The sequence below is a fragment of the Protomyctophum bolini genome (assembly GCF_963924005.1).
Source record: "Protomyctophum bolini genome assembly, chromosome: 18".
NCBI lineage: Eukaryota > Metazoa > Chordata > Actinopteri > Myctophiformes > Myctophidae > Protomyctophum > Protomyctophum bolini.
In genome coordinates, this window is record NC_137879.1 from 15739066 (window position 1) to 15757810 (window position 18745).

The following is an 18745-nucleotide window of genomic DNA, read 5'->3' on the forward strand; positions in this document are numbered from 1 at the left end:
CCTTGAGGGTTGATCAAACTCTTCGGCTCTGGTTCGGAGTTCCAGTGATCCAGCTGTGTGACACTCCACCACTTTTTTGCTTTGGCAATGTAAACGTATGTTTTCCCATGCCAATAAAGCCCTTTGAATTGAATTGAATTGATACACATTAGTGATCGCGGAATGTGCCGTCGCTTTGAAATGACAGCGTATTACATTCCGATTCTAGAGGAAAATTCGACCACCACTCTGTCCTCGCATCGAATCCTCTCCTCCTCGCTGGGGGCGGAGCCGAGGAGCGAGTGGAGGACGCGAGGAGAGTGAGCGAGTGTGAAAGTTGCGGTATTGGAATTTAGCTTTAAGAGACGCCCGAGAGGCATCCTAACCAGATGCCTGAACCACCTAAGCTGGCTCCTTTCCAGGCAAAAAAGCAGCTAGTCTCTCTCATGTGACTGAACTTCTCACACTATCTCTAAGGGAGATGCCAGCCACCCGTTGAAGAAAACTCATTTCGGCCGCTTGTATTCGTGACCTTATTCTTTCGGTCATGACCTCATCTGAACTTTTAAATTAGAAATTTTCCCTAGATTTTTTTTAGGTGGAGAATAGGCAAAAGTGCACAGCCTAAGTAAAGCCAGACAAATTCTAAGTGTAATAAAGTGAAGTTGGTTTCCAATTAAACAAAGAAGTAATTGTTTCTAGAGTACAAGGAAGAACAATTGACTTGATAACAAAAAATACATCGCATGGATGCACCTGGTACATATCCTCAGTGATGTATCCTACGGTCAACAGGGTTTCGGGTCTTCCAACATCATACCCCTCAGGCGACCCAGCCGGGGTGATCAAGTCCCGATTTACGTCCCAGTAGCTACCCTCAATCAGTCCCACTAGGGCAAAACCAGGGCCACACAATCCGGTGGACCTACTCCAGAACTACTCTGCCAGGGCTGGGAGGTACACTTCTGGTGCATGGAAGGACTAGGCTCTGTGGGTTGTCTTCTGTCCCTCCTACCAGGTCCACTCCTGCTCTCACCAGGCCCAGGACCTGTAGCCTGGCTAAGTAAGACGCCCTGAGGGCGAGGGGCGAGGTCGCGTGCACGCATCTGCCTGGGTGACGGCACACTGCTGGACGAGCGCTGGCCCTTTGGCATGGGGGGTCAGATCAACATATGGAATGAATTCTGTACTGGCCATATATGGAGCGTGTCTTGAGTGTACAGGGTTTGATTAGTTCTGGCCATATATGGAGCGTGTCTTGAGTGTACATGGTCTGATTAGGTCAGATCAACATATGGAATGTCAGAACAGGTCAGCTCCATATATGGAGATCTAAATGGAAAAGCTGTCCCGTTTGGCATTACATTTTCAAACTCATACGGGTTAGTTGTACATTGGACAATATTTGAAACTGAAATATAAACAATGTAGCCTGATTTCCAACTTCTACATGCAATATTTCAATCAGTAAAAGGCAAATTTCAAACCATTTGAATTATAATGAAATCAATAAAATCGAAAGAGTGCTCCCTGTATATTGCTACCACCATGGTTACTTCCCAGTACCACCACGATTTTGATGTCAACATGTAATTGCATACCGTCAGACCGCTCATCAAGGCAGGGCATTCATCATAACTCATTATGGTATTTTGTGGAATTACATTTTTATTTTAATACCTGGTTACAGCCAGGGTAGGCTGAGGCTGCACTGCAGCCATAGACATACGCTGCATACCAGATGTGCTGCATACTATATAGTCAATAGGGGGCGCTGTTTCGCTTATTCCGTACACACAATGACGCTTTTCCGTCTATTTTTGTGCGCCGCCGCCATTGCTCCAGTCCAGTGTGTGCCTGTGGTTGTCTGTTAGCAGCAGCTTTCTCTCTGCCGTGTAAATGATTACTAGTACTACCATGGATTCTTTCAACATTTAGAGAAACCTCCCGACGGAATATCTTCAGGAATCAGCCCACTTTTTGTACAAATGATAGAAACTCGCATATAATCGGTTGCATTTGTGGATTTAGGTCATTGTTTAGGACGACCCGTTGCAGGGTCTTATTGTTTACCCCTGCTGTGTGGTAAACCTTCGTAGTCAGTCACGCATACAGATAGCACTAATATATTTATAGTTGGTTGAAGATGTCACTTCATGGTAAACGCAAAGAGATCTACAAATACGAGGCGCCATGGACGGTGTATGCTATGAACTGGAGTGTCCGACCAGACAAGCGCTTCCGTCTCGCCCTCGGCAGCTTTGTGGAGGAGTACAACAACAAGGTAACGGTTACCATACCTTCACCGTAGCGAGAAGAACATGGCATAATGCAACTTCATTTATTTACTCGATCGCGTGGCGGTGTCGCTAATACAAAGCACAAGCGTGTACTTGTTTTTTTTTAGGTGCAAGCGACACCGTCGCACTCATACGGAGTATAAATTATGTTTAACTAGCCCCAATATGTTCCCTCAGCACTACCATTCTGTAGCTCCGAGCGTACTAGTGCTGAGGGAACATATTGGGGCTAATGTTTAACCAGTCTCAAGCCGAAATCTATTCTTAGTGAATCAGACCAGTTGCAACTGTACTTGGACCAATTTGTCCGTGTACACCAAATCTCTGCCAAAATAGCTCGCGGTGAGCTAAGCTTGTAGATTCTCTTTTCTTGGATAATAATCATAATATCATCATCATAATAACCTTTTTATTTATGCTCTCCTCGGAAATACAGTTGAGGGACGGCTAATGTAGTAGCAGAAAGACTCAACAGGCAGTCGTTCGCATACAGCAACATCAAATAGGCTACATGGATCAGAAGACAAAACACTCAAACCGTTACAATCTTGCACAAAGGTGTTGGAAACCATTTGCTCTGAATTTACCCAAAGAACATCACTGACTGAATGCTGCCCTGCCTGCCAATCACCACAGTATGGGTGATGGGGTTCAAGTGGTACTGTGGTTTATAATACACAATCAGTGACAATCCATATTCACACTTCAAAGGAGAATATTCAAGTCGTCCACAATGATCTACCTTCACCACTTTTTGTGGTTTAAAAAAATGCCAGGGCATAAGTGCAGACAACCACACACACGAATAGACACTATACAAAATAAAGGTAATGATGACCGTTCGTGGTTGTTTTGTGTGCATACTATAGGTTCAGATAGTGGGTCTGGAGGAGGAGAGCTCAGAGTTTCTCTGTCGGAACACATTTGACCACCCCTACCCGACCACAAAGATCATGTGGATTCCTGACACCAAAGGGGTTTATCCTGACCTGTTGGCCACCAGCGGCGACTATCTGCGTATCTGGAGGGTAAGCCTAATTTTGTATTCTACTTTGTTGTATAATTGACTGTCACTCGCTGAATAAAAACTGAGGTTATGTTTTTATTGGCAGGTGAGCGACTCAGAGACTCGCCTGGAGTGTCTACTGAACAACAACAAGAACTCAGACTTCTGTGCACCCCTGACGTCCTTTGACTGGAATGAGGTGGACCCAAATTTGTTAGGTGAGATTACCACATAAACATCCCATGTGTTTGTGTGTGCATGTGCATATTGTATGTGCACAGACCACAAGTTTGTATATTGTTTTTTGGCTGTAAACAGCAATTTCCTGTCAAAATGCACTTTCATAAAGGCCTAGTCCTAATCCTTAATGTGGTTGCCTATTGGAGTCATCCACAGTATTCTTCATATTTTATACTTGACTCTGCTCTTACCTGCACTGTAGCTGCCCTGTGTTTCACTCTGCTGTTACGGCTATGACACTTGAATTTACCCACATGGATAGTCACAGACAGACAAGTACATGTTTTTTTTCCTTCCCTCTAGGTACATCCAGCATTGACACCACCTGTACCATCTGGGGACTGGAGACAGGACAGGTGTTGGGTAGAGTCAACCTGGTGTCTGGTCACGTGAAAACCCAGCTCATTGCCCATGACAAAGAGGTAAATCTTGTGGGTGGATGAACTGCTGCTGTGTGAAAATATTCTTGATTGATGCTTACCTATTTGTACCCTGATTCGGTGTTCTTGGTTTGATATCATTATGCTGTATGTGTGTCGTCATGGACAAAGAGAAAGGCTAATGCAACCAATTAAAAACAAGCGAGGCCTGTGAAGCATTTAGCTGTAGGTCATGCCGTTTTTGGCCCGTTTCTAATTAATAACATTTTATTTTAAGTTACAAGATGTCTATTTGGTATCAAGATATTATGGGTTGAATGTATCTTTTCATGTAATTCTTGATAATATTTGTTTAACAACTGTTTAATACTTTGCTGTATAACAAAGTTGCACAGCAAAAATAGCTTCTACTTGCTCACAATATGTCGCATTGCAGTGCATTGTGAACTTGTATATCAGTTATTTCTGGAAGGAGAAAAAAATGAAAATATTTGCCTATAATGACAGGTTGAACTTTATTAATGGAACATGCCACCTCTGTGTCCATGTCCCAGGTGTATGACATCGCTTTCAGTCGAGCTGGCGGTGGCAGGGATATGTTTGCTTCAGTGGGGGCTGACGGCTCCGTGCGCATGTTTGATCTCCGCCATCTTGAGCACAGCACCATCATCTATGAGGATCCCCAACACCACCCGTTGCTCCGATTGTGCTGGAACAAGCAGGACCCCAACTACCTGGCTACCATGGCTATGGATGGGATGGAGGTGAGCAATGTTTTTGGTACTTGCATGCATTAGCCACTTAAACACTGTATACTTTCACCGTTTTCCCCCCCTCTACACCACATTTATTTACCGAAAATAGTGTATCTACAGTATAAATTATATTATGGCATACCCAGAATTGGGTTGCTAGGGATTAGGAACGTAAAAACATTGCATGGATGCACTTCAGTGATGTATCCCAAGGTCATCGGGGTTTCATAACCACCTATAGGTAAATGGCTGATCTACAAGTTCACAGTGCATACACACTCAACACATTGGGTCACCAGGTTGTAAGTGGTTGGTTTGACGTGAACATCCATGTGTTATTTTGTTGACATACCAGGTGGTGATCTTGGATGTGCGTGTTCCCTGCACCCCGGTGGCCAGATTGAACAACCACAGAGCCTGTGTCAATGGCATCGCCTGGGCGCCTCACTCCTCCTGTCACATCTGTACTGCAGGTATGTTTATGAACTTGAGTTTTGATGCCCTGTCTCAGATCTATAAGATATCAACATTATTTTGTTGTTTTAGGGCTTATTTAAAGTATGAAATATGAAATATTTTGGCCACAGTAGTACATCGTTTATTTTTGGTTATTGGTAATGGTCAATGTCATTCATTTCTTGGTAAATGTAAGTTACCGGTATTGTTTTTGTTTTACTAGTCAAAAATGTAAATGGCATGTGGTGTACAGTAACTGTCAGCAAGACATTAAAGGCAGAGTATCATGCTGGATTCTACTTTGTCTGAGTTTAACTATGACAAAGTTGTGAACTTGTGATACTATTTGAAAATGCAACTATAAGGCTCTATACAGCCTGTTCAATGCTGTGTGAATAGTCTCTCCCATTCTCCCCTACGTCATCCCATTAGATCCCATGTTAAAAGCCCCTTGGGATTGCATTTTAGCGTCTTCATAATGAAATAAACCAATAACTTTTTTGATTACCATGACCAATGACATGTCTGCTATACACTCGAGATTTTTTGTAAATAATGTGCCGGCCATTTTCTTCGTATCGATACGGAAACAGAGCTTGTACTGGCTTAAGGGCGTGGCCATCGCAACCAGGCTGTTCCAGCCAGCGGACTCACGGGGGATCAGCTCGCCCACGATGAGTGCTGTTCTCTGGGTGTAACTAGTGAAATGACTTATGGAGTTTTTTTTTTCTCCGCATCTGACCTCTATTCTTGTGTTTGTGTGTGGCTGGAACAACAGTCACACTATATTCGATTAATAGTGGTAGAGGCGTAGACTATTAGCCTATATATATGTTTTTAATTTCCTTTTTAATGGAATGCGAATTAGCGAAAGAAAAACTTTACGCCGTGCAGTACGCAGACTGCAGTGGCAGCCTGATTCGCGACGGTCGGGCAGCGGGGCACAAGGATGATGGTGATCATGACATGACTTTTGTTTTCTGTCTGCTGCTTGACAAAAAGCAGAATAAAATACAGAATGGTATCGCAGACTGTTACTGTTTTATTGACGTGACATCATGATCCAAACGGGGAGGACGGTGTGAAGTGGGCTACTGTCACCCCGACGGCCGGCCGGTTGTATGTTGAACGAATGCTGATCATCAGCGCGGCCAAAGTAAATCGATCTTTGTGGAAGAGGCAGAAGAGTGTGTGGGTCAACTGGTCAAGAATGAAAGTGAAACGACATGCTCTGTTTTGTGTGCATACTGTTTAGTTTTTATGCAGTGTAGAGTCGCGAATGGAGTGATACGATGAGAGAAAAAAAACGATCGTGCCTCCCCCTGTTTTACGCTTTATTTATTCTACTACACAGCCGCAGCTATTATAGCCTAGAAACAAAACATTTGCAAAGCATTATGCATCAATTTATATGCCTAAACAAGCTTGATAGTTGATACACGAGCAGAAGCAGACGTGTGTTTGTATGGATGGATTGATTATAGTAGGCTCAGAATTAGATAATTCCGAGCAGAATAATTCATACAAAAATGAAAATGGACAACCCTGATGCTTTTACTGGTTTTTACCAGAGTAGTTTCTGCACAATCAATCTTGACTTGAACATTGTCCATAGCAAAGGCGCTATTTCTTACGTCATCGACATGATGGTGAAATGGCACCATCTACTGGCTAACTATACTTTGGACTTCAACTGCAACTGTGCCTAAATATTGTATTTTTTCTAAATCGTTTTTTTAACTGGACATCCTTAGGGTTTTTTCATAGATATGCATTATTATTTTTAGTAAATTTCCCTGCTTCCCACCCTTTAAGGCTAAAAGGATAACCAAAATAGTCCTGGGACTTGTTTCCATTGTGGTCCTATGTATTCAATTCATCAACATAAAGTGGCATAAAAAATGCCACAATACATCAACAAAAAGGAGCAAAATGACGGCAGTGCATGACGCCTCCTTTCGCTGGGAATTTGCATTTACCTCCCCTTGGGCCCTCATGGTCTTGTCGTTCATCCCACAGCGCCAGTTGTTCCGTTTACTAAAAGTGGCCCACTTTTTTAGGCCAATTTGGAAAGAAACCAGTGATTCACAGTACATTCTAATCATCTAATGGATGGTGTCAGGGGTCAGAACATTGTCATATCTGCCCTGTGCACGTTATGTAAAACCGAAATGTCATTTATATTTATGTTCCAATGAGCGGAGGCGGTTTTGTTTTGTGACATACTGCACATAAAAACAAAATGACACTTAATTACAAATATGTATTGTTCCTTTTTTGTTACAAAAAACAAAAATGGGCACATTGGATATTAATTTCATGTTCCCTGTGCAAATCTTATGTGGTTACCTAATATGATTTAATATATATTTCTCGTTAGAAACAGGTCTTGTGCTTTTATTTTCACTGGTAAATTACTCTACTGGTGACACGCGTCTTTTTACTGACACCAAACATCCTCACCTCAAATGAGTTGTGTAACACTACAGTGGTAACCCATTGATTTTCAAATGCTCCCAACGTAATGCATGCATTGATTTTAGGGTACTGAGCACTAACACATGCCGTCCCTCCCCTTTCCTCCCAGCGGATGACCATCAGGCTCTGATCTGGGATATACAGCAGATGCCACGGGCCATCGAGGACCCTATTCTGGCCTACACAGCCGAGGGAGAGATCAATAACGTCCAGTGGGCTTCCACCCAGCCTGACTGGATCGCCATCTGCTACAACAACTGTCTGGAGATCCTCCGGGTCTGAGTTTTCATAACTCAAAAAGGATTATAAAGACAGAGGGACAAGACATTATACAACTGACGACGTGTTTTCTTTTTTCTTTTCCAAGTTGATTTGGAAGCAGCCAATGTGACTTCATGTCAGTGGAAACTCTGTTTACATTGAAGGACAGAAAAATGTTGAATCGGTGTGATGTATCAGCAGTGTCTGTATAATTCATGCTGGTATCTATCTGCAGTGTATGTAAGTGTTCTTAAAGCGCTTTTCAACTGTGTGAGAACTGAAGGATGACCCTTTTTTTTGAGCGGGGAGAAATACCTCACTGCTTAACATTGTTTACTCCTCCTTGATACTATTATGTTCGGGACATTTCAGTACGTGTGCACTCCTGTGAGCGAAATCCATTTTGTACAGGCAAGGTCAAAGAAGTGCCACATAAAAGTGGAATATAGGAGTGTAATTGTAGCCAAAAGAACTTTCATGTACAGACGCCTAATAATGTTCAGTAGAATGATCCCCTAAGTGTTTAGCATGTTGTTTGATAGACAAATAGGTTTGTTAGCAAGATGGGTTTTTTAATGTTCTATAGAATGCTTAGTTATTTATTTAACCTATACAATTCTCCCCCTTCTATTACACTTTTTGACATTTTGAACATAAACAACTGGATTTAACTATTCTTGTCTTCAATTGTTTTATTTAATCTTTACCACTATCAATTGTGATATGAAAAAAATACATTTTCTGCAATGAATTAATATTACCAGACTACAGTCTACTACAGTGATACTCAACCTCAGGCCCGCGGGCCACATCAGGCCCGCGGGACCATTATGACTGGCCCACCAATGAAAATCTAAAAACAAATCTGGAAAATGAAATAAAAATAAATAAATCTGAATGAAGTTATCTTTAATTACATTATTATAAGTAATACTATTAGAGTTGTACTATTACTCGAACGAAAATAAAAGCTTGGGGAGGGGGTGGGGGGGAGATGCAATGCAAATGAAAGACATATACTGTGTATCCCTATTCCCTGACATTTTATAGCTAAACGGACAGAATTCTATTTTATTTGAATGATGAAACCCAGCTGCCATTAATAGTTGGAAATGGAAATGGAAATGGTGCAAATGGAAATTGAGGAAATTGCGGAAATGGAAATTGCGGAAATTGCTCTTCACTTATAGCTATCTATTTTCAGGTAGATTGTTTTATTTTACTCAGTCAGCCATATCACTACTCATTTTTTTTCATGAAAAAGGTCATAGCTGGGTAATCTATTTTCAGGCAAATTGTGTTTATTGTATTTTATTTTACTCAGCCATAACAATTTATTTTCTGTTAACCAACTTGCTGGCTGGCAGGCAGGCAGACAGCTACTCATAGACAGGCAGACAGACAGACAGCTACTCATGGAGAATTGGACAGGCAGGCAGTCAGACAGCTACTCATAGACAGGCAGACAGACAGCTACTCATGGAGAATTGGACAGGCAGGCAGACAGCTACTCATGGACAATTGGACAGGCAGGAAGGCAGACAGCTACTCATAGACAGACAGACAGCTACTCATGGAGAATTGGACAGGCAGGCAGTCGGACAGCTACTCATAGACAGGCAGACAGACAGCTACTCATGGAGAATTGGACAGGCAGGCAGACAGCTACTCATGGACAATTGGACAGGCAGGAAGGCAGACAGCTACTCATAGACAGGCAGACAGACAGCTACTCATGGACAATTAGGCAGGCAGGCAGACAGCTACTCATAGACAGGCAGACAGACAGCTACTCATGGACAATTAGGCAGGTTCACAGTGTTCACTGTTCACAGATTATTTAGACAGATGCTAGGTTTGATCTACTTACTATCCTAGTTACTTTGTAGTACTTATTTCCTTCCTTGGCACTCTACTTGACCACCTACCCTTGACTATAGGTTTCATGCCATCTTGTAAAATGCTCTATAAAAAATACAATTTTCAACTGAAAAACATGACATTGTCGGCTGAAGACAAGTTTCAGCCAGTGTTCTGTACTACGATGAGTTTCAAAACCAAACAAGCCTTTCTAAAACTCTTTGACTGACTGTTCCTCAGGTAAATGGCAGCAAAGGGTCGGAAAGATGTTTCTGGAGCTCAGCCAGTACTGGGGAGATGTCCAGGTTTCCTGGCAGTGAGGGGGAGCGCAGACTGCCACATAGTCCAGGGGTCTCCATGAGGGAGGGCTCGGCTGACAGCTTGGACTCCGGCTGTGCATGTGGCTCTGTGTCATGGGCGACGGTCATGGACGTGTTATCCAAGGCCACGGACACGTGGATGCCACTCTGCAGTGATTCCTGGGATTTCTGGGTGAATTTGAGGTCAGGCTGGGTTGAGCTCTGGGAAAACAGATTTACAAATGAATGGGCAGGTTTAGGTTACGGTGCTTAATTAATTCTCTCTAGAAGGTTTCAAAATATGGTGCATACCTGTATTGTTAGGGGGCTGCCCAATGGTAGGGGAGAGAGGGGGTACATGGTGTGTAACACAGGTGTCCCAGCCCCGTACAAGCCAGGTGAGTCAGTAGGAAGGGTGCTAGATGATACGGTGCTATAAGCAGGAGGGACAGGGGCAATCTGTCTCTGAAGGAGTTGGAGAATAACGTTGATGTCAGCTGTCATGCGGGTCTCCAGTCTGGGTAATTGACAAAAAGAGAAGGACGATGGAGGAATAGTGTGTTCATAAACAGGGTATAGTAGTGTCTTTCCTGTATTGTATTGGTGTTTTATCGCCTGTTAATTAAAAACTGTTGAACAGTTAAAAACAATTATGCCGTCATGATAATACTATACTATTGGCTTACTGAATGCCAATATGATATCCCAGACAATATCTCACATCACAACATTGATATAATATTGTTATGTCGCCCAGCTCTACTGATGGGCATTATTATCAGCCAAAGAGTCATCCCAAGAACATTAAATCATTGGTTAATTCATTGTTCAAGTTTCCAAATTCCATTATGTATCTTTTCTAAAAATGTACATCATCACTCTTACTATTATGACCCAATTGACACTCCTGATTTTAAATAATTTCAAAACGAAAAGGGGCAGCTGTACACAGTACAATCCAGAGTGTTCATTTAAATTACGGGTCCATTGTTCAATTAATTTAACACTACCGTGTACTCACCTGTTGAGCTGTGACTGCAGTACTTTTAGTCTAGATTCCAATTCCCCAGGTCTCTCCTCTGTGAACGGAGGTGGGTGAGAAGAGGCCCGGGCAGACGAGGAACGCCATGAGTGGCTAGTCGTCGAAAACTGTGGTGAGCGGTCTGTCCAGTATCGGTATACACCAGGCCCATTGCGTGACGATGCTGAAAAAAATGTCCAGACAAAAACATATCAGACCAAAAATATTTAAAAACATTTAAATATGATTGATTGTAATCTGAAAGCGTACGGTATGCCATGGATCAGCTGCAAGCCCATAATGCTTCTCATTGTGACACATTATGAGTTTGTAGATTATAATTTTGAAAAGTTGTAGTATGCCAGGTTGAAAGTTGTAATATATATTAGGGTAGGCTTGTAGAATTTACCTCTATGTAAAGAAGCGTGCCCAAAGTACTGAAATAGTAAATTACTTTATTTTTCTATAGTCTTACATATTATTGCAGCAATACTGTGGTAGAACATGGATGGTACAAACATGGACCAGGTACAAAAATACTTCTTTATCTTTTCATAAAGAAGTCTTTTTGTACCTATATGGTGCTCCATCCAACACCGAAGTATCTTTAGCCCAGCACCCACCTGTCGGTGTGCATATTCTACGTCCTCTCTAGTAATACTTGGTTGGTTGTCATAATATCCTATGGCACAACTGAAAAACTTTCACTGAACACCAGTGTGCCTTGGAGCACAGAGTCCAACATTTCTAGTTGTATTAACCAATTGGCAGTATGAGCCCTTAAGTCACTTTAGTCTCTCTAAATGTCTCAACAATTAGCCTATCTTCTACAGTGACTACAGTATCTAACCTTTATGGCCCCGGTCTAGTGCTGGGTCCCTACTAGCCCCCACTGAGGCACCACCAGGGGGCAGCAGTCGCACCACAGAGGGAGAATAGTCTCGCCTGTCATCCTCTGGAGGGAGGTCCACTTTGGCCCCATGAGATTTACTCAGGTCTTCACTGGACTGGGAGCATGGCGAGCCACAGCTGCACTGGTCATCGCAGCTGGCCTGGGGGCCCGAATGACGATGATGAGGGAAGGACTGATGGGGGTACGAGCCATCTCGGTCCATTCCATCTTTACACAGTGAAAAGAAAATGTAATTTCGAAAAGAATATTTGCTTTACCAAGTTTTATTATTAAGCTCTTCTTTGGATCTACCTCCAGTTTCCATTTTTATTCAAGGTTGATGATCATTTCATATGTCTGTTTTTAGAGCACCAAAACAAATTCCAATCAACTCTGTTGACATGGCAATAAAGTATTGAATCTTGAATCTATATCGATATACATAAGTGCCAGCTGAACTGACCTAATTTACAACCACGTCACTCCTTAAAAATAACAGATGTTATCCAGTTAAGCTGTTTTCCAGTTAAATAGTTTACTTTCAGTTTCAGGGAACGAATCGAACGATACGTAAAGTAAAAAAGGTTAACGGGCTGCATATCTGCCCATTTGCTGCCCATGAGTTTCAGGAGTTTGAAAAACGTCACGTTCACCACTATGAAAGACATTAAACACAATGAAAAAGTCTATCTTTTTTTAAATAATTGTATAACCTATATAATATAATTTCTATATTCCTATAATAAATAATAATTTCTCTGTGCAACATCATATTGATTTTCTAATTTACCAGGTCTTATCCGACAGTCCAAGGAATGTCCTCTGTGTCTTGTCTTGCGGTGAAAACCACAATCATCACCAGAATCATCAGGTATTATTTGTGGAACTTCATCGCCCTGATAAAAATAAAAATTATTTTAAATTGGTCTGAAAGATAACAGAACACAGTGCATTTAGTAATGGACATGCCTAAACATTTAAAAGTGTAGGTGTAAATGAAAAGTCTGTATTGACACAAAAGAATTGAAATGGTACACTATCTGCTCCTAGCAAAAAACACAGGTTGTTTTGAAACAGAAATGCAAAAAAAAATACGCCGCTACCTAAAATGTAGTTGTTGGAAAACAAGAATCAGATTCTCCATTTTATATCTAGAAACACCAAATGTTTGAATTCATAAACATTACATCTCTAAGGTCATAGGTGATCTCCAGGTTCCTCCAGAAGTTGTCTGCAAAGCTGGGGTAGATATCTAGGACCTCCAGAAGATCGTCCCTCAGGATGCGATGTAAGTCACAGTATGTAATGGCCTTGACATCCGAGTTGGACTTCCCTGGCTCCTCAAACAGGTGGATAGGCTCCCCAATGGTGTCATTCTTTTCTGCAACAGAATGACATGTTCATTGCCGCTTGTATTGTGAGATTATATTATTATTGGACAGGGGTTCCTTTTGCATTCCAAAATAAATATTGGAATGATCAGTAGGCTTCCACTGAAGAGATGCTTAACTTTTGGGCTGGAAAGGTCAAATGTCACAAAGGTCACAAGCAAGATCAAAGACAAACTTGTGAATGGATGGGTGGCTTTTTATTAAACTAGTTGGGGATGTAGGGTTCCCCAAAGAGATGATTAATTTGGGGGTCAAAAGGGCCAAAGGTCAAGGTCACATCAAGGTCAAAATGACATGATCACTGTCAGTCATATTGCTTACTCAGACATAGAACTTTGTAAGTTGCTCTACTTAATGCCTAAATTGTAATCTAAGGTGGAAATGGCATATCCTGACATAGCATTTCTGTTATATTTTATACGTACAGCAGAGAGGAAAGAGAGGTTAGATAAAGGCATGACAAGGTACACAGGTCACATTATGTGCTGGATTCAATATTGAGATGACAACTCTGTGCCTATAGCATGATACACACTCCAAGTGGCTAAACCACCAAGATCCCTTGGAGCATTTTTGACAAAGCAGTAACAACTTCCATTTTTATAGGACTTCCATTTATATGGGACCCCCATAACTCCCATACATATTCTGATAGCCTATGTGTTCATTAACTTCTTTACCCAATATGGCCACCACCACATCATCCCTGATGATCTGGATGGTGCCCCGAGAAATGAATAACAGAGAGTCAAGGATGTCTCCGTAGTGGATCAGAGTATCTCCTGGTGGAGCATGGACAGTCTTGAATCTCATAGCCAAGGCACGCAGACACGCTTGACTGCCACCGCGAAAGGCCTTGCAGTTCTGTAGCAGTGATCGGTTCAAGTGCAAAGAGATGTCCGCCTGCAAACACTCCGGAAATCCCTTCAGAACCTACACATGAGATTCATCAGAGACAACAATATTCATCAAGCGTAGTGATTTGGCAAAATGATACCATTGGTATGGGAAAATATAAGAAAATTAGCCTATGGAGTTGTCTAATTCACAATTTATACTTACAGCATTCATGTCAATGCCATTGGTGTAGGACCATGCATGTTGGAAGTACTCTAACAGCCGTTGGCGAAGGCCATTTGGAATCTGGTGGAAGCGGATGAATTCCTTGACACGTAACATCTGAGTGTGGTATCGGGTCGTACCGGAGTACAGCCGCTGGATAATCGCTGACACATTCCCAAATATGCTGGCATACATGAGAGCTGAGGCAAATTAAACCAACAATGAGGATGTCAGTGATTAGGCCTACATGGATTTGACTGAGACCTAGGTTAACCCCCTCATTTCCTAACTAATCTACAACCTCACAACGTTTGCAGATCAGCATCAGCTATTTTTGAAACATTTTGAAAGCATGAAATAGGGCTTAAATGTCATACTATGTATGGCATATCAATTAGGCTTGAAAAGGAGGTAATACAAATAAATAGTGATGCACATGATCTGGGAATAGTAGATAAAATAGTGCCGACTCACAGCCAATGACCATGACGCAGATGGAGAAGAGCTTCTCAGAGTTGGTGTTTGGAGAGACATTACCAAACCCCACACTGGTCAGACTGCTGAAGGTGAAGTACAGAGCTGTGACGTACTTGTCTTTGATTGAAGGACCAGAGCTGGAGTCACTGTCGTTGTAGGCCTTGCCTAGTTGGTCAGCCAGGTTATCAAGCCAACCAGTGCCAATCTCAGTGTAAGGCCTCTCCACAAAACCAATAGCGTACCAGATGCAGGCTAGCCAGTGAGCGATGAGCACAAACGTGCACATGAGCAAGAAGAGGACGGCAGCCCCATATTCAGAATAGCGGTCCAGCTTTCTTGCCACACGGACCAGTCGCAGCAGTCGAGCCGTTTTCAGCAGACCAATCAGGGTCGCCATCTTTGTCCATGAACAGTGAGAGGAAGATGAGAGCAGAACAATTTGTTTTAACATAATAATAATAATAATAATAATAATAATAATAAGGGTAATAAAAATAATGGATTTTCTTTATACCGCACTTTACATTCATGTTTCTGAATTCCGCAAATAAATATTAGAATGAAACCTGGTTTTCAATTGAAAATCTTGCAAAATATAGGATACAAATATAAAATCAAACAATTCACATGTAGGATGTGGTGTATTTTATTATAATAATAATCATTAATATGAATATTAATGTTAATGTTAATATTAATATGGATATTATGTGATTATGTTTGTGTTTGCTTTGCCCTATAGACAAATAGGGCAAAGAGGCTTTGCCTGGGTGCGGCCATTACTGAGGTGTACCATTAAGTGCAGCAGCACTGATTAGCTACACCTGGCCTACGGAGCACCTGCTCCATGGATTACACCTCAGTAATGGCCGCGCCCAGGGCACCCCTCTGTGAATTCGTCTATACAGATGTATGCTTTCTCATTGGATCCCTGTAGAACAAAACAATTATTTATCATTATTATTCAGCTCAAGCAGAGAATAAAGTCACTTACATCATCAGACCCAGATCTGAAAATGAACAGGTCAAAGGGGATTGTTGCAAAGAGATCAATTGGAAACCAGCCTTTGATGTAGTGCTTGGCTATCCGGCTGGACTGCGTGACCACTTCATCGTTATGGTTGACGTAGGTGGTGCGGAAGTTGATGACTATATCCACAATGAACAGCACGTCCACTAGCATATCCACCATACTTAACGGGTCACAGGTGTGGCCGCAACTCTCGTCGACTTTTTTACGCACATTCAAGTGTTCATCCAAATGGAATGCCGCAGAGTATGGTGTGAATACAGCCGTGTACAGGACCAGGAGCAGGATGATCCAATCCCAGAATGCCTTGAAGGGGCTGTAGTGAAGCAAGATGAACCATGTTGTCTCTGGAACCTGTAGTTTGTATTCTGGCAGCACGTCTGACTCCAAGGAAAGGACCTGTAGCCACAAAGGTATTGTGAACCTGCGTTAGTTCCTTTTATGAACTGGTATTCCAATTGAATTGAAATTAGGGTCCCGACTCCCCAGCCAAATACATTTAAATAAATTTCACTTTTATTACCATACAAAATGTATGAGTGACTATTCAAGCAATATGAGTCAATGTCACTGCAATACATCTAGCTGATGATGGTCTTATGACCAGAAACATGTTGATGTTTCAGTCTACTTGTGTCACCTGTTCACTGTCACCTTGGACTTTAATGCTGGCCTCTCGCACCTAATTTGGTATGCCTTGAGTTTAGAGCACAAACCTTTCTACTGTTTGTTTACAAATATGACATTTTCACAATTTAGTTTAATTTAATTTAAACCAACACAACACATTTAGTTTAATTTAATTTAAACCAAACCTTATAGAAAAAGCCAGATGCACACCTCAACAGGTTGATGATGATTGATGACAGGTGTGTAGGGCAAAAGTGCATATTAAAAAGGGTATCTTTGAAAAACAAAGAAAGGGAGACACACACACACACACACACACACACACACACACACACACACACACACACACACACACCAATTGTGCAAAGTGCAGTCTCTTGCAACATAAAACTTTCAAAGAAAACACTTTAAAAGAGCAAGCAGTAACTATTCCAAACCACTAAATCAGCACAAAAACATCCTAACCCTCTCTGAAGTTACCTCACAGACCTTTCCCACAGATGTGCTGCTCCTCTGACCATTGTTATGGGCTTTGTGACATACAGCAGTTTGGTCAGTAGAATCCTTGGTCATCCTGTCTAACGGATGCAAGACTTGGGCGAACATTTCTTCTAACAACTGCATCCTTCATGTCCAGGTAGTGCCAAATTATAAAAAAATTATCAACAGCATCTCTGCTGCTATGGAGAGTGAGGGTGTTGACCGAATGCGATGGCTGGCTGGATTGTTCTAATGAATGAAAGCACTAATGAATCAGGGCATCCTGATCACATAACAGAGTTCATTTCCTGCCTAAGTCCTCATGCTCTGGAACGTTCAATAGAACAATTGAAGCCCTGACTCCCTAGAGCCCTTGCACATCACACCTCACACGCAAAATAACAGAAAGGGAATGATAAATACAGTGGATAGATAGATGGATAGATCTTGTGACAGAAAAAACAGGGATCACCACAAGTTGGCCTCAAAAGTGGCACCAAGGTCACTATACCACTGTCATTCCCTTGAGCTTGTATCATAGACTCCTATACTATTACACATTGTCACGCACAGTCAGCCATGCACATGCCTTGCCCCAGGGCCCCGGGCAGGGTGAACCGCATGCATGAACTCTCCACATGCAATAGATGCATAGATATCACGATTATGATGATGGTGGGGGGGTGGGGGGGTTAGATATTCCTAAAAAAAAAAGTTAATGGAGCTGAGAACTTCTCATTTGGTCCAGCCCTTCCTGGGACATGCATGTGAGAATGGGCCAGTGAAGAAAACTAAACTAAACTAAAACAAAAAGCCCATTGTGAGTGTATGGGATTTTTCTATAACTCAACTCAACTCAAAATATATTTATATAGCACATTTAAATCACTATCACTAAACACGGGTGAAATTCACCCGAACACATCCCTGTAAAAAACAGGGATGTGGTCAGGGAAACAAATCTATACCTTCTATATGTCATTGAGCATCACAAAGGTACTAAAAGACCCACCCACCTCAGACATCAGCAACATTATTAATATTACAAGAATATAATTGTCCGGGTGAAAATCTGTGTTAAAACTTTTGGAGAATGATCCAGTGTGTAAACTTTATTGTTTTTGATTAAATCTACACCAGGATGTTGGCACCTCAATCTCTCAGATAAATAATCAAAAAAATAATAATAATGATAATTTATTTCAATTATGTACCATATATAAATGTCACTTTGTCTGCAATGGTTCAATACACTGTCAGAATGAAATTACAACATAAGAAGACTATGAAACTTTGTAACTCAATATTTGGCATACAGTATTATGGCACAATTTGGTCAAAGTCAAGCAGATTGATACATTACTTATCTTACTCATCATAACACTGCGTTTGTCTAAAACTCATTTTCAGCAGGAATAGTGTTATAGCACATCTACATTTGTGAACATGTAAATCGGCTATTTGGGGAACTCGATCCGGTCAACCAAGTATATAGGGTTTAAGTGGTTAATTATTGGTCAATTCCACACCTCCAGTATACAAACCACTGAGACACACAGTTAAGAGTAGAGACTGAGGCCAGATGTTCTCGGGCCCCGTACCTGAGTGACCTTCTCTGTGACGTTGTGCGTGCGGTCCTTCACCTTGGAAGGGCTGAGCAGCTCCACCAGTGGAGTAGGTGAGGGCAGGTGCTCAGTGCCCCTACTGGGTAGTGGTCCACCACTCGTCATGAGGTCCGAGTCAGACAT

The 18745-nt window shown here is 41.8% G+C and overlaps 2 protein-coding genes across 2 annotated transcripts; one reads left to right on the plus strand and one right to left on the minus strand.

Moving 5' to 3' along the window:
• The first annotated feature begins 1824 nt into the window (after positions 1-1824).
• On the plus strand, positions 1825-8530 carry LOC308332525 (DDB1- and CUL4-associated factor 7-like). Its single transcript, XM_080788471.1, has 7 exons — positions 1825-2263; positions 3149-3307; positions 3392-3503; positions 3829-3947; positions 4460-4669; positions 5016-5133; positions 7704-8530. The coding sequence occupies exons 1-7, from the start codon at positions 2126-2128 to the stop codon at positions 7874-7876; spliced, it is 1029 nt and encodes a 342-aa protein (XP_080644597.1). The 5' UTR covers positions 1825-2125; the 3' UTR covers positions 7877-8530.
• A 1421-nt stretch (positions 8531-9951) lies between these two features.
• Positions 9952-18745, minus strand: kcnh6b (potassium voltage-gated channel, subfamily H (eag-related), member 6b; the record flags this gene model as incomplete). Its single annotated transcript, XM_080789047.1, has 11 exons — positions 9952-10236; positions 10327-10531; positions 11036-11219; positions 11886-12155; positions 12718-12823; positions 13115-13308; positions 13999-14251; positions 14381-14580; positions 14855-15254; positions 15852-16286; positions 18641-18745. 11 exons carry the CDS (start codon positions 18743-18745, stop codon positions 9952-9954), a joined length of 2637 nt encoding a protein of 878 aa, XP_080645173.1.